Source organism: Sus scrofa, chromosome 16 (genome assembly GCF_054392235.1).
Source record: "Sus scrofa isolate SSC_HxYL_T2T_F1_AM1 chromosome 16, Sscrofa_HxYL_maternal_Yorkshire_Landrace_v2.0, whole genome shotgun sequence".
NCBI lineage: Eukaryota > Metazoa > Chordata > Mammalia > Artiodactyla > Suidae > Sus > Sus scrofa.
The window spans coordinates 83,399,340-83,416,320 of NC_139398.1; the positions used below are offsets into that span (position 1 = coordinate 83,399,340).

The 16,981-nt window shown below is 40.4% G+C and overlaps 1 protein-coding gene across 8 annotated transcripts in view; it reads right to left on the reverse strand.

Annotated features, from left to right (window-relative positions):
• Window positions 1-16,981, reverse strand: part of G3BP1 (G3BP stress granule assembly factor 1) — a 31,818-nt gene that overhangs the window by 12,730 nt on the left and 2,107 nt on the right. For all 8 annotated transcript variants that reach the window (XR_014830708.1, XR_014830707.1, XR_014830706.1 and 5 more), the window contains 6 exon segments: window positions 9,469-9,581; window positions 6,397-6,478; window positions 5,774-5,947; window positions 2,935-3,025; window positions 1,878-1,971; window positions 534-735 (listed from right to left, as the gene is read on the reverse strand). Coding sequence is in view for 2 of the 8 variants with exons in the window: in XM_021076549.2 (XP_020932208.1) it covers window positions 534-735; window positions 1,878-1,971; window positions 2,935-3,025; window positions 5,774-5,947; window positions 6,397-6,478; window positions 9,469-9,563 (738 nt within the window). In the remaining 6 variants the exon portion in view is untranslated.

A 16,981-nucleotide genomic window follows, 5' to 3' on the forward strand; every position in this document is an offset into this window, starting at 1 on the left:
GCTGCAGCTGCCAGCCTAAACCACAGCCACAGCAACTCAGGACTAGAGCCAGGTCTGCAATCTACACCACTATGGCAATGCCAGATCCTTAACCCACTGATTAAAGTCAGGGATCGAACCTGTGTCAGATTCATTACTGCTAAGCCATCATGGGAACTCTGCGTCTTAACTTTTTATCTGAGGCATGCCTCATTATGTAAGAAATTTCCCTCAACAACAAACATGAAAATGCATCCACAAAAGTCAACCAACCAACACTTTTTAAAATAGATAGAAACAGGAGTTCCCGTCGTGGCGCAGAGGAAACGAATCCAACTAGGAACCATAAAGCTGCAGGTTCAATCCCTGGCCTCACTCAGTGTAAGCTGTGGTGTAGGCTGGCTTGGATCTGATGTGGCTGTGGCTGGCAGCTGTAGCTGATTTGATCCCTAGCCTGGGAACCTCCATATGCCGTGAATGCAGCCCTAAACAGCAAAAAGAAAAAAGAAAAAAAGAAAAAAAAGATAGAAACAGAATGAGAACACACTGCATACTCTCAAATCCTCCTGTACTGTCTGTGCTATGTCTGCAGGCGCTGGAGAAGAACTCTTCTGAACATCCTCAGGAGCAGCTTCTTCCAATACTGGCTCAGACTTTTCCTCCTGGACTTCAGATACAGGTTCTTGCTCTGGTTCTGGTTCAGGATCAGGCTCTGGTTCAGCAACAGGTTCTTCTAAATGCTCTTCTAAGTCATTGCTTTCACAGTAAAATTTGAGAAGTATCATTCTGCCTCCATTGACTTAACCAAAAATTCCTAAGTATTTACTACCTTTAGAGACCTGAACGTAAAGATAGCCCCCCTCCCCCAAAAAGATCTAAGAATTATGGATTTGGGTATGAAAACGAGACGACTGCTCAGAAAAGCCCTCACAGAGCAAATCTTAAATAGTCAGATTTGCTAAATTCTCATTAAGCTAAGGCATCAAATAGACCAAAATGAACCAAACTTGTGTTTCTATTAGACTCTCAAAGCTATTATAGTTTACCCATCACATATTATAAAACTAATAGGTTGCAGGGAGGGGGGAAAGGGAGCTATTTAATAGGTAGCTTCAGTTTCGAAAGCTAAAAAAGCTCTAGATCTATTGCATAATCATGTGCATATACTTAATACTACTATAAAGTACCCATAAAAACATCAGGAAGGTAAAATTTACATTTTGTTTTCACTACCAAAACAAAGGTAGTGTCTCATAAGACACAAGGAATTTTCGAAGAAAAAAAAGACAATAGTTATGATTCAGCATAGTTCTTAAACTTCCATATAAGTCACAGGAATTGTTTGTTAGAGCTCCAGATGTTTTTCCCCCTAAAATTCTAATTTGGTAGGTGTGTGATGAGACAATAAATCTTCATTTTCAACCAGCAACCCAGGTGAGTCCACCACCACACCTTGAAAAGCATTTGAAAGTATGCTTTAAGCACTGAATATTCACATCAAAGATATCACAGGGCTACAATATTAATTTCTATTTCTATTACTATGGAACATATTTGTTACTGTCGCAGATTTTAAAAAAGAAACAACCTAAGATACAGTCACACGTTCATTGTCTGAATAAACAAGTTCTTTACTGCCACTTTACTCCCGCCTAAATTTATGGATTTATGCCTAAGTCCTAGTCCTTCCAAAGGACATGCAATGCCTTGATGTGTTTGTTGGCTGATAAATCCCAAACCTATGTTTCACTTCATGACAAAAAAAAAAAAAAAAACCAAAAAGCAACTGGTTTTCTGAGATAATTCTGAGCATTACAGCTACCCTCCAACCAAGGAAAAGGTTAAACAACCTGAATTCTCATGTAGCTCCTGACAGATTAACAGTTTTTTTCCCTTACCTGACAGTTTGATCATAGAAAGTTCCAGAATCATCAGGCACCACCTCAGGTGTCTGCTGTCTTTCTTCAGGTTCCTCTACTTCTTCTTCAGATTCTAAATAAGAAAAGCGATTTAAAGTAATTTGTGCTTACTTAATGCACAAATATATTCACTTTCACAATGTACATCATGACAAGAGAGGCAATGAAGAAAGGTACACATACACAAAAAAAGTGAGAAAACAGGGCAATTGAGTAAAATTATAACATAAGCTTTACGGACAGGCATGGAATCTAAGATTATAATGCCAGTTAATCCAATGAAGGCTCTACCATCAAACTAGCTATATGACATCAGGCAAATTACTGCTGTGCTTTTCAGAGCCAAAATGTATTACATAGGAACAATAGTGCCCAAAGTACCTATCTGTAAGACTGTTGTATTACAGATAATACAAAGCACTTAGAATTCTCAGTCATAAAGAAAACACTTAAATACTAATCACTCCATAGGTCTCTTGGGTTTCCGAACATCTTAAAATTGAGGCAATAACCAGCTTTTGTTCATTTTTTTTTAATAATGATTTTTATTTTTTCCATCATAGCTGGATTACAATGTTCAGTCAATTTTCTACTGTACAGCAAAGTGACCCAGTTACACATACATCGGACTATCTTTTAAGAATATTTATATAGTAAACACTCTAGGAAAACTTTGTCTATCTCCAGAGCAATAGGCAGGCATGTTTGCTGCCCATTACACTGTTTCAGTTCCCTAAACTTAGGGTTCCACTTAAGCAGGTACCATTTAAACGTCAATGTTCTACAAAAACTATGGCCAAAGCTTACTGTTGTTGCTGTAATAACCTACTTCTGACTCAGGAATTTTTATCTCTTCTGCCACTATCCACTAAGCTGTCAGCCTCAAGTAGGTTAAAAAATCTCAGATCCTTCATGTCTTGACAATTAAAAGCTACTAATAAAAAATACAAGGAATTCTAAAAACATTCAAGAAATCTCTACTTTCCTCAGATCAATCTGATTCCAAAAAAAAAAAAAACTTAGACAAGTAACTTACCCTCCTGAGGCTCCGTGACAAAGCCACCAAAGACCTCATCTTGGTATCTGAAGATATCATTGTGAACATAGAATTTATTTGCAACAGAGCCCTGCAATGCCAACAAACGTTTTCATTTTTCAGCAGATCTTTAACCACCCAAATCACCCTACCATGGTTCTCAACTAAAGGCAATACCGCCCAACCCCAGGAGACACTTAGCAACTTCTGGAGACATGTTAGTTTCTACCGAGTTGAGGAGAGGGATGCTGCTCCGCATCCTGCACTGCACAGGACAGCGTCCCCAACAAACTGTCCAGCGCAAAACGTTAGCAGGGCTACAGCTGAAAAACCCTGCTCAACATCACAGCTGTTAAAAACTACACTCAAGGAGTTCCCATTGTAGCTCAGTGGTGACAAACCCAATAGCATCCATGAGGATGCAGGTTCTATCCCTGGCCTTGCTTAGTGGGTTAAGGATCGGCGTTGCCGTGAGCTGTAGTGTGAGTCGTAAACTCAGCTCAGATCCCCCGTTGCTGTGGCTGTGGTGTACACCGGCAGCTGCAGCTCTGATTCGACCCCTAGCCTAGGAACTTCCATACACCACAGGTATGGCCCTAAAAAAAACAACAAAAAAAAGAACACTCAAATACATTTCGTGCTTAAAATTCCACTGGATGAATATCCCCAAACTGAGAAAACTCTAAGTATTTAAGATGCCACAGCCTACACCTCAAATCATTTATTGAATAAATACCTATTATCAATTTCAGTGAGATATTTAAAAATCCCTACATCTGGAGTTCCCGTCGTGGTGCAGCAGAAACAAATGTGACTAAGTATCCGTGAAGATGCAGGTTCAATCCCTGGCCTCGCCCAGTGGGTTGGGGATCCAGCACTGCCATCAGCTGTGGTCTAGGTCACAGATACGGCTCGGGTCCCACACTGCTGCGGCTGTGGCATGGGCCGGCAGCTACTGCTCTGATTCAACCCCTGGCTCTGGGAACTTCCATACACCTCAGTTGTGGTCCTAGAAAGCAAAAAAATAAAAACAAAAAATAAAAATTCCTAAATCCACATCCTAGAACACTGACACAAGCTCTTCAGGGTGGTGTAGGTGAGGTCTGCCTACACTGGGTACAAGACACACCTGAGCCTAGACCCAACTATGTCATTCAGTAGTCATTCAATTTCTAAGACTGTTTCTTCATCTGTAAAATGAGGAATATCAACTTCTACCTTAGAGCTGAGTATCACATGACAGTTTATGTAACAATGCATTATACTAAGGTAATGGTAGAATATCCTCTTTAAAGGAAAAAAAAGAATTATACTTAGAATAATGAGCAATTATTGCACAATCGCTTGCATATTTTTAGAAGCCTATGAACAATTTTAACACTACAGATAATCTAAGCTTTCCTCTAAAAATCATGACTAAAATGATTTCATTTAATTTTTAATAGACAACTGAATTATTTCATATTCAAAAAGTAAAATGATAGGGATTTTAAATTCACTATCCTTCAACAGAATAGTGGCAGAGAAAGCTTTCTATCAGCAGATCCCAGTGGGGCATCCCTTCCACAAGCTCATGCACACAGGCTTCCTGACTCTGTTCAGTCTGGACCAGTCAGAAAGACAGATCAAGTCCAGTTAATCAAAATACAACCGTGGTCCTTTTTTAAGCATAACTGAACAACAACAACAAAAAAACGGGCTCCTTAAAGAAAAACAGCTGATTCCAAAAACAGGGTAGAAACTGGAGCAGAAAGAGTGTAAGATGAGCCTTTGTGCCACAAAGTGCTTCCTCCCCTCAAAAAAAAAAAAAAAAAACACCAAAAAACACCAAAAAATAAAAACCAGCTTGAAGGGGTTTACACCTAGCAAATCCGGGATATTTTAAGGCACTGATAAAAAGGTAGTAATTAACTAAATCCTTTAAATAAAGACTCCATTATAGATAGGAGAAAAGGCAAAGTTCTTTACAGAAGTAGCCCAATAAATAAATACAGAATTAGATGATCGCCATTTTTCTGGCCAGGATCAGCTAAGTGCGAAAACAGTGCATAAAAGTTTGATGACCAAGGTATACGCATAGTCTCAAAGACTCGCCCCCATTTACTGAGCAAGAAAATAGTATTAACACTACAGTGGCAAAACCTGATGACCAACATCTTAATTGATACTAATAACAGGACCAAATAACATCAAGAGCCTCCCTAATAAGAGGCACTGAAAAACACTTATAACCTAAAACTAATCCAAAGGAAATAATAAAAGAGCCTAAGGAGACATGACAGCTATATGCAATGTGTAACCATAGACTGAATCTTGGACAAGCAAAAAAAAAAATCACTACAAAAAATATTATTGGGACAATAACCAAAATTTAAATAAGGACTGTAGACGGATAATTTTATAACAGAAATATTTCTTCAATTTGATAACTATACTGGCACTGGAATACAGTTTCATATTCTTAAGAAATGCTCACTTGGGGATCTGAGGATGACTAGGCATCATATCTCCAATTTACTTTTCAAATGGTTTACAATTAAAAATGGTAAGGATTTCCTGTTGCGACTGAGCAGGGTAAGAACCTGACACAGTATCTGAGGGTGAAGGTTCAATCCCTGCCCTCACACAACGGGTGAAGGATCCAGCGCTGCCAAAAACTACAGTGTAGGTTGCAAATGTGGCTCGGATCCAGCATTGCCATGGCTGCAGTATAGGCCTCAGCTGTAGCTCAGATCAGACCCCTCGCCCAGGAAACTTCTGTATGTCGCAGACGCAGCCACCAAAAAAACTTTTTTCAAGTTTTTAAAAAGACATGTACAACTTCACTTTTTTTTCGTACCTCAGGAGCAAGGACAAAAGTCTGCATGAATCTCCTCAAAGCCTGGTTGTTGTTCGAGAGCAAGCCCATCACCTGGACCACCACGCCGTCATTCAGGGTGGCGTGAGCGTCGACATGGCGGATCTTGGTGTGGCAGTTGGTGAAGTTCTGAGCCATCACTTTCCTATGGATTTCCTAAGGAGTCAAGGCAAGAGCTAATGCCTTAACACTTACACATCTCCAGGAACAAAACATTTTCTTACACAACAAATACAGAGAATTTACGTGTTCGCATTTAAACTACACAGACCCCCCCTTATAATTTGTCTTAATAGCATATTCCCAGTGATCACGTTGAGCTTTTTAAAACTAATTTCCTAAATTAACATACCAAAAAATTTCTACAACAGATCCCCAGGCCAAAACAAGTTATCTCAGAGTATCATACAAAGTGAATAAAAGTGACATCATAAGCTTTTCAATGACTACCACATAAATCAAACAGTTACTAAATACCTGTATTTCTCAATAGAGGTTGAAAAATGTGATCTTCAAATAGCAACAAACCTCTTAAGCATGTACCCTCCTCAATCTTACGAGTTTTCTGGCTGCTTAAGAGCCTATGTAAAGCTTACTATACTTACTTTTTGTCCATAGACTGCATCTGCTGGCTTTCCATTTGAATCCAATCCCCCATGGACATAAGAAGAGTTCTTTCCATAAAATCTGTAAAACAGAAAGACACTTGTCATCTTAAAATGTCCTAAGACTACTTATTTATTGTTCATGACTGTTACCTATCTGCCTCCCAGGTACATTCTTGGTGGCAGGAATGTTTTCTTTTTCATCTTTGTATACAATGATGTATCTGTTCCATACATGTGGCAACATGTGCTGAATGAGAGTCAATTTGATCCAAAAAGAAAATCTTTTTTCACTTTTTAGGGCCGTACTTGCGGCGAGTGGAAGTTCCCAGGATAGGGGTCAAATTGGAGCTGCAGCTGTCAGCCTACACCACAGCCACACAGCATCCAAGCCACATCTGTGACCTATACCACAGCTCACAGCAATGCTGGTCCCTTAACCTACAGAGGGAGGCCAGAGACTGAACCCATGTCCTCATGGATACTAGTCAGGTCTTTACCACTGAGCCACAATGGGAACTCCTGGTCGAGAAATTTTTACAAGTCTGGAACTCAGGATTGGATGATCCTGTTGGGAAGGATTTTGTAGTTCATGTTAGGAAGACCACTCAAAATACAAATTTCTGTTTTCATTCAAAGGAGAACACAGGCAGTTTTGATGTAGATAAGGTTATCTATACTCTACAGTCTTGGAGAATCCTTTTCCATCTAAGAATGCATGGGATGAGTTCTCATTAAAAACCCGGTAAGTCAGGCAAATGGGTTTAATAGTTTAACAATTTTCACTTATGTATTAAGAGCTTCTCCATAGCTTTAATTCATCTACATCCTCAACTGCTTTCATTAGTACTGGTTAGGAAAGTGCCAACCCCACCCCCAACACACACACACACACACACACACACACACACACACACACGGGGGATGCGGTAATTCAGGGATAATTACTACTAGGATTACTTGACACCTGTACTCCAGATGAACAGTTTTTCATGAATGAGCCTATATATACATGTCATTCTACATCCTGTTTTTCCTCCTGCCCCCCCCAAAAGGGATGGATCTGGGCCCTTGAAGATCCCAAAACTGCCTTTTAACTTTTAAAAGTTATTAAAAGCTGCAGCCAGTCAATCAGTTCACTGCTGGCTAAGCCACTTTTCATTGCATCGAAACGTAACTCAGAGATTAAATGTTTAAAAAAAAATGTGTTAGAATCAATAAACAATACTGACAAGAAATATATTAATGTATTTGGTTAGTTTCAATACCTGCATTTTAAACTCCAAATTTATAACTTCTAAGGGTATAAAATACAATTTTGACAAAAAAGCAATAAAAAGGGGGGAAAAAAGCTTACAGATTTGTTCCATCGCTCAATAATTGTGTGGATACCAGCAAATTTTCACCCCTTAGGACCTTCATTTGTGAAAAGAAATTAACTTCATACACTACAATGCCTTACTAGAAGGTTTTTACAAAGACCAAGAGGAAAAAGGAGTTCCTGTTGTGGCTTAGCGATAAAGACCTGACTAGTATTCATGAGGACACAGGTTGGATTCCTGGACTCTCTCGGTGGGGTTAAGGATCCAACATTGCCGTGAACTGTAGTGTAGGTCACAGACATGACTCAGATCCCGCACTGCTGTGGCTGTGGTGTAGGCCAGCTGCAGTGTTGACCCCTAGCCTGATAACTTCCATATGCTGCAGGTAGCGCCCTAAAAAGACCGAAAAAAAAGGGAAGGAAAAAAAAAAAAGGAAACAGGTAAAATAGTGTTTCGGAAATTGTAAAACCTTTAAAAAAACTATCCAAGGGATATTTTTTCATTTTCAGAGCAAGGGCTCAAAATGAATTTCATTTACACCTATTATTCACGTGGTATCCAATAGGCAAGCTAGCCAAGTATAGAAGAAAAAGTAGCTATGGCCCAGCAAATACACATTTTCAGAATTTCTAAGAAATATTCTAGTAAAGTCCAAGACAAAAAAAGGAGTTCCCGTCCAGGTGCAGCGGAATTGAATATGACTAGTATCCATGAGGACGCAGGTTTGATCCCTGGCCTCGCTCACTGGGTTAAGGATCCGGCGTTGCCGTGAGCTATGGTATAGGTTGCAGACACAGCTCGGATACGGCATCGCTGTGGCTCTGGCGTAGGCCAGCAGCAACAGCTCCAATTAGACCCCTAGCCTGGGAACCTCCATATGCCGGGGGTGCGGCCCTAAAAAGACAAAAGACAAAAAAAAGAAATATTCTAGTAAAGTCCAACACAATACTTAAGTTTTATATAATGCACCACTGTTTGTAGGAGGAAATAATGGCAGCAATTTACCTATTATTCTTTATTAGGGGATTAAAGTACATGCTACCTCCCTGAAAATTAACTTTGTAGATACTAAAATTAATATATGTACTAAAATTAATATATGTACTACCCTTGTAAAATCATCAGGTATCAAGTAAAATAGCTAAACAGTATATTAAAAAAAAGTGTAGATAGAGGTTCCTGTCATGGCTCAGCAGAAACGAATGACTAGTATCCTTGAGGATGCAGGTTTGATCCCTGGCCTCGCTCAGTGGGTTAAGGATCCAACGCTGCCATGAGCTGTGGTGTAGGTCACAGACACAGTTCAGACTGGCGTTGCTGTGGCTATGGCACAGGCCAGCAATTACAGCTCCAACTGGACCCCCAGCCTGGGAATCCCCATATGCCGTGGGTGTGGCCCTAAAAAGCCAAATAGATAGATATGTGTGTGAATATCTATGTACAGATCCATAAAGAAATTGGTACTGGCATTGTTTCACTAAAGACTTCCATCTTTGTTCATACATGTTTTAATTTACAATAAACATAAATCATTTCCATTAAAAAGATACGGCAATTTTTTAAAGCATATCAACATAGATGAATGTCATTATTGGAACAGTCTCCTATCTTCAATTCATTCTTCAATGATTCATGATTCGCCAAAAACAGCAAAACAAAAACACAAAGGCATGAATGTTATACATTTATATTTTCAGTTCCCACATACTAAAACACAGCATAAATGCTGCCTGGGAAAAAAAGGTTTTACCTGTGTAGCATGTCTGGGGCCTGGTTCAGCAGCGTGTAATACTGTCTCACAAATTCCCGCCCGACCAGCAGGGGACTAGGCTTCTCCATAACCATTGCTTTGGTCAATTCAACCTGGGGGAGAAAAAAGTCAAGTATGTTCAACTTCAAAGATCAAGCAGAAGGGGAGAAAGCGGCAGGGAGAAGACTGAACCATGTAGCTAAGATCAGCTCAGACTGATGGGACTACTTCAGCAATTCATGGTTTTTAAAAGGAATGAACGTAAGGGAGTTCCCGCTGCGGCTCAGTGGATTAAGAACCCAAGTAGCATCCACAAGGATGTGGGTTTGATCCCTGGCCTCTCTCAGTGGGTTAAGGACTCAGCATTGACAGAAGCTGTGGTGTAGGTCATAGATGAGGCTTGGATCTGGCGTTGCTGTGGTTGTGCTGTAGGCCGGCAGCTGGAGCTTCCATTTGACTCCTAGCCTGCGAACTTCATATGCTGCAAGCACGGCCCTAGAAAGAAAAAAAATAAAAAACAAAGAATAAACAAAACACATACAGACCAGTGAGATTTTATACATTTTTATACATTCAAATTTATTGCAATTAGATGAATGCTTGGGGAAAAAAACCACTATGAAGAATTAATTCATCATTATTTCCCACATTCAGTTTTCTTTTTTTTTTGTTTTTTTTTGTGGGGTTTTTTTTTCTTTTTGCCATTTCTTGGGCTGCTCCCGCAGCATATGCAAGTTCCCAGGCTAGGGGTCTAATCTGATCTATAGCCACCGGCCTATGCCAGAGCCACAGCAACACGGGATCCAAGCCGCATCTGTAACCTACACCACAGCTCACGGCAACACCAGATCCTTAACCCGCTGATCAAGGCCAGGGATGGAATCCGCAACCTCATGGTTCCTAGTCGGATTTGTTAACCACTGAGCCACGATGGGAACTCCCAATTTTCTTTAAATATAAGAACCTCAAAGGTAAATCAACTATAATAAAAATTTTTAAAAAGAACCACAAAGGTACCTATTTCCAAGATGCATCTTATCATAATTTTCCTAATATATTCAACTCAATTAAGAGTGTTCCAGTTTTAATATTAAAACACGATCTTATTTTTAGCAATATTGTATTCAAGAGTGATAAATACAGCTTTGATACATACGGACACATACTTCCACATTTTTCTTTTGACCAAATGAAAAAAATTTTTCAGAAATTTTTACTGCCTTTAGAAAAAATAAAATTCTAAATATGCTTAGATTATAACAGGACCAAAAATATGAAAATAAAATAGGCAAAAGGTTAACAAATGAGATGTTTTTACTCAACAAAATAATCCCTACCACCTCCAAATTATCATGACTTAAAGTTTCTATCTTTGAGTGTTAAGAAAGGCACACAGCACACACTAAATTCTCAACTTCTGTCATTGTTTTTGTTTTTTTTTTTTAGGGCCACACCTACAGCATATGAAGTTCCCAGGCTAGGGGTCGAATCGGAGCTACGGCTGCCAGCCGCAGCCTACGTAACAGCCACAGCAACACGGGATCTGAGCTGCAACTGCCACCTACACCACAGCCCACAGCAACACTAAATCCTTAACCCACTGAGGGAGGCCAGGGATCGAACCTGAAACCTCATGGATACTAGTCGGGCTTGTTGCCGCTGAGCCACGACAGGAACTCCTGTCAGTTATTCTTAAAAAAAAAAAAAAAAAAACTTTCAAAAAAAAATTTTGGCATGCGATAACCCAACTTTTCATTTGCGCCAAAATCATCCCGACCTTAAACATGAAGGCAAACATGTTTAAGAGGTTTGTGTAACTAACCACGGTACAAAGGAAAAATGAGAACTTTTATTTTCATTTCCTTAAAGGATGCCCAAAGTGGATTGAGTTTGGCTGACCAACTCTTGCACAAGCACTCTGTGCAGCTGTTTCTCCTCATCTAGTGCACAACTGCATTATTCTTGAATACCTGTCCCTTTTACTATTTATGTCACCCAAACCTAACAACATCAACCTAACTGCATCTTTTGATACTGCCAATAAGTCTCATATACGTCTCTAGATATTTTACCAAATACTACTTCTCACATCCAGTCTTCACATATAAAGTGATGAAAATCCTCCGTTACATACCAAAGGGAAGAAAGAGTAAATATATAGACATCTAGAACATCTCCCTTCCCTTTGAGATCATCTAGTTCATGCAAAAGAACAACAAAAAACTTATCAGTTTGATTTCACCATTATCATCAATACTTTATTTGAATAGCCACAAAGCCAAGAAAATTAAACCTACTTAAATGCTAAATTGATCTTAACCTCATTTGTGAATTTTTCTTTACCTGTTACAATCCTAAAGCTTGTCAGAGAAATCTGTATTTCCAAGTTACCAAACATTACTTTTCATTATTAGTTTAAGTTTGATATAATTAAGTATTTTGCAAAACTAGGTTCTCAATCAGTATTTTGAAATGTTCCAGAAAGACGGTACTTTATTTCTGGGGTCCTGGCAAACGGTCTTGCTCCCAAGGCTGATATTCACACTACAATCAATACGTGATTCCATTCAAGTGGAAAGCCCAGCTTCTTTTTTTTTCCCTACCTTTTTAGGGCTATGCCTGTGGCCTATGCAAGTTCCAGGGCTAGGGGGAGAACCAGACCTGCAGCTGCCACAGCATAGACAGCAGCTGCAGCAACACCAGCTCCTTTAATCCACCCTAACAGGCAGGGATCAAACCCATGCCTCCACAGCTATCTGACCGCTATAATCATATTCTTAACCCACCGCACCACATTGGAAACTCCTAGAGACCATTTCTTATGCAACCTTCTAGCCCCAAAACTTGAGAGTGCGTGCCACATAACAGGAATAAAAAGCTTGGTTTCAACGCATTCTCAACGAAAATGGCGGTTAGAATTTTATACAAGCAAAAACAGATTTCTTATCATCCATCAGGTCAAACTGTCAGGTTTTCCAGAATTCGGAACGTTCAAAATTCTGTAACAGCTACAACATCTTTTTTTCAACAACTAAGAAAAGGCCAGGGAGTTCCCATTGTGGCTCATAGGGTTACAAACCTGACTAGTTTCCATGAGGACATGAGTTTGATCTATGGTCTCAATCAGTGGGTTCAGGATCCAGCATCACCATGAGCTGTAATCCAAGTCACAGACAGGACTCAAATCCCCACATTGCTAGGGCTGTGGTGTAGGCCAGCAGCTACAGCTCCCAATATGACCCCCCCGGGAACTTCCATAAGCCAGGGGGGTGACCCTAAAAAGACCAAAAGAAAAAAAAAAAAGCCCAAGTTCCTGCTGTGGGGCAGTGGGTTGATGATCCAGCTTGACTCTGTGGAGGCACCAGTTCAATCCCCAGCCCAGAGCAATGGGTTAAGGATCCGGCGTTGCTGCTGCGACTGTAGTGTAGGTCACAGTTGCGGCTTGGATTCAATCCCTGGCCCAGGAACTTTGATATGCTGCGGACAAAGCCAAAAGAAAAAAAATCCAAATAAAAGATATTATAAGATATTTCAGAATAATTAAGAATACCGAACCACCCAAATGCACCAGTGACTACAAAATGTTTACGGAGGTTCTTCAGTAATATGAGACCATAAACACTGACAGTTTTGTGAATAATCCTGTCTATGTGATCACCATTCTCAGTAAAAAAGACAATGCTGGAGGTTCCTTGGTGGCCTAAAACATAAAAAGTCAGACGAGTTACGGAGGAGATCAAACTCTCAAACGCTGCTGGTGGGAGTGTAAAATGGTGAATCACTTGGGAAAAGTCAGGCAATTTCTTAAGCTTCATTTTTGGGAGTTCCCGTAGTGGCTCAGCAGAAGTGAATGTGACTAGTTAATATCCATGAGGATGCAGGTTCGATCCCTGGCCTCACTCAGTGGGTTAAGGATCCAGTGTTGCCATGAGCTGTGGTGTAGGTTATAGATGAGGCACGGATCTGGCATTGCTGTGGCACAAGCCAGCAGCAACTGCTCCAATTCAATCCCTAGCCTGGGAACTTCCAGATGCAGGTGCCCAAAAGAAGCTTCATCTTTAATTGCCAAAAGCTGGGAACAAATTATGTCCATCAACGAGTGACTTACAGAATAGAACAATCGCGGAGTTCCTGTCGAGGCTCAGTGGTTAACAAATCCGACTAGGAACCATGAGGTTTAGGGTTCAATCCCTGGCCTCGCTCAGTGGGTTAAGGATCCTGCATTGCCATGAGCTGTGGTGTAGGTCACAGATGCGGCTCGCATCCCGCACTGCTGTGGCTCTGGCGTAGGCCAGCAGCTACAGCTCCGATTAGACCCCTGGCCTGGGAACCTCCATGTGCCTCAGGAGCAGCCCTAGAAAAGACAAAAACAAAAAATAAAAAAAGAAAAGAACAATCAGTACTACTCAGCAATTAAAAAAAAAAAAACAAAAAAACAGCACGTTATGAGTCTACTTACATAAAAATTCAAGAAAATGTAAACTTATCCTCAGTGACAGAAAGCAAGAGAAGGGATTTCTGGGGGCAGAAGAGGAGGGTGTGGACAGCAAAGAAGGAATGCAGAGAAGCATGAGAAAACTTTTGGGGGTGATTATTTTCACTATCTTGGTTGGTGTTAGGTTTCATGGGTATAAACAATGCCAAAAGCTATCAGATTGTACACTCGAAACAGTTGCATGTTATTTTATGTCAATTACACCTCAACAAAGCTGTTTTTTAAAAAAAAGTTTTGGAGTTCCCTGGTGGCTCAGCAGGTTAAGGATCCAGCATTGATGCCAGGCCCAGGAACTTCCACGTGCCATGAGTGCTAGAAAAAAAAGAAAAAAAAAATGAATTTGGGCCAAAATCTTAAATGTCAACAATCATCCTTTTGCAATATTAACTACAGAAGTTACCGTTGTGGCTCAGCAGATTACAAACCCAAGTAGTATACAAGAGGATGCAGGTTTGATCCCTGGCCTCGCTCAGTGGATTAAGGATCCAGCATTGCTACGAGCTGTGGTGGAGGCCACAGACACAGCTCAGATCTGGCATGGCTGTGGCTGTGGCATAGGCCAGCTAAACCCTAGCCTGGGAACTTCCACATGCCGAGGTGTGGCCCTACAAAAGCAAAAAAAAGAAAAAAAGACATGGATTTCCTACGCTTTAGATCTCATAAAGCCTAAACATCTTTTGTGTGTGTGTTTTTAGGGCCGCACCGGCAGCATATGGAGGTTCCCAGGCTTGGGGTCCAATCAGAGTTGTAGCCACCAGCCTACACCACAGCTACAGCTACGCAAGATCCAAGCCACATCTGCAACCTACACTGCAGCTCAAGGCAACGCCAGATCCTTAACCCACTGAGCGAGGCCAGGGACCAAACACACAACCTCGTGGTTCCTAGTGGGATTCGTTTCGGCTGCACCAAGATGGGAACTTCAGATCTCATAAAGCGGAAATGTATACATGCCACGAAACAACGAGGGCAAGCTCAAGACAGTCCACCAACGTGGAGGGTAATAGTTGGGGCAGTGTCTAAGGAAACCCAAAAGGGCCGGTAAGTGTAACTCATGCCTTCCAAGATTCTGAAATCTTCAAGGTTTTTGAGTAGGGAAATATTCAGTACATACCTAAGTTCTCCACTAGGTACATCATGCATTTTACCCAATAGTTTAGACAAGTATTTGAGTTTTAGAGCTTCGGTTCTTATAAGTAAAAGATTAAAATATCTAAGATGTGTAAAAGCACTTTAAAAACACACATAAAAGGCAGGAGTTCCTGTCAGGCCTCAGTGGTAACGAGCCCGACTAGTACCCATGAGGACGTGGGTTCAATCCCTGGCCTTACTCAGTGGGTTAAAGGATCCATTATTGCCATGAGCTGTGGTGTAGGTCACAGATGCAGCTTGGATCCTGTGCTGCTGTAGCTGTGGTATAGCCCAGCAGCTGTAGCTCCAATTCTACCCCTAGCCTGGGAACTTCCATATGCCACAGCTGCAGCCCTAAAAATAAAAATAAAATAAAAATTCATAAAAGGCTATATACAAACACAAAATGTTAATTAAGCAGCCACCAAGGAAGACATCCCAGATACTAAGCTGAAGTGTGTCCCATCCAGAAAGCCAGCTTTTCTCTCTGAACCATCTCTCATATTTACATTATATTACATACCTGAAATACAGAACAGTCAAGCGATATGACAGAACGGACTGGCCAGAGGGAAGTGGAAATCTATCACCTAAAGTAATCTAAAGACCTGATTTTATTTGCAAAGGCCAGAGCCCACAAGAGAGCCTCTGACTGCTTTCGGCTTTGTAAAGCCCCTACTCTCCCACTTTTCCTGTGCACATCATTTCTACGGCTTCACTCTATCGTCCTGATTGCAAGTCAGCTTTCCCGACCAAGGCCAGACAGGGTGTCCAGGAATACGAGAAAAAATAAACAGAAAGCTGAGTTTTTAACTTAATATAAATCTAGTCAACCACCACAGTGTCATCACCAACTGTAAATGAGATCACAGTTGCTGGGCCTAAATTTATCTCCGTGACTGGAAGGACAAGTACTACACTAAAGGCTCTTCCCACTAGCTATTAAAAACTGACTGGGGGAGTGAGGGGGGTGTTTCCTTATCTACCTACTTTAACCATCAGCTCCCTTTGTAAAGTCAGTTAATTCTGCACAAGGCAGGCTTAAAGCACAATTAAATGAATATACATTCTTGAATTCCGAAATATTTTAAAAAAACAAATTCCACTGCAAAATGTTGAATTATCAAGCGGGTAATTTTATTAAACCAACAAAAAGAAAAATTGGTTTAGGTCACACATTCAGGTTTTATACCAAATTTCATCTTTTAACACTATTCCATCCATCCTAAGAACCATATTCGATTCATGAACCTATAAAAATGTAAAACTAACCTCTGCCTTTTACTTCTATGCAAAGTGCTAAAACCAATAAAATCACAAAAAAAACTGCAAAGTAGGTCACCAACAAACATTACCAAATCTCCTGATGTTCCCTTAGCACACTGTCAGCTGAGAACAGCAAAGCAGAGTGAGTTAAATAAAGAACAAAGAATTGCCTACTTTTCTACCAGTCAGAAGAGGTACAAAAGCTCAAATTCAAAGGATTTAGCAATAAAACCTCTAGCTTGGCTGGGAGGCAGGAAGGTAGACAAATTTTATATTAATCACAATCTGCTTCAATTCATTCGTTCCTGACAAATGAATGCACAAGAGGTCAACTGGCCTATCCATCTGTGAATTACCAGTTTTCATATTCCTGCCCAACTGATAACCATTTGCCCAAAGTCAAAAACAGTATTTTTTTAAACATCTGAATGGGAAACTATCAAAAATTTCCCTCAATTAATGCATAAAGAACTTTCTGACATATTTTGCCTCCAGAAATAACTAGCTGAACTCAAACCTAACAGTTCAATGTATGTCATCACAATGTTATAACATTTAGTAACTTAAAATGCTAATTCAATAGTTAACTGGTGTCTAAATGCAGGTAACTGGAATTGCTAC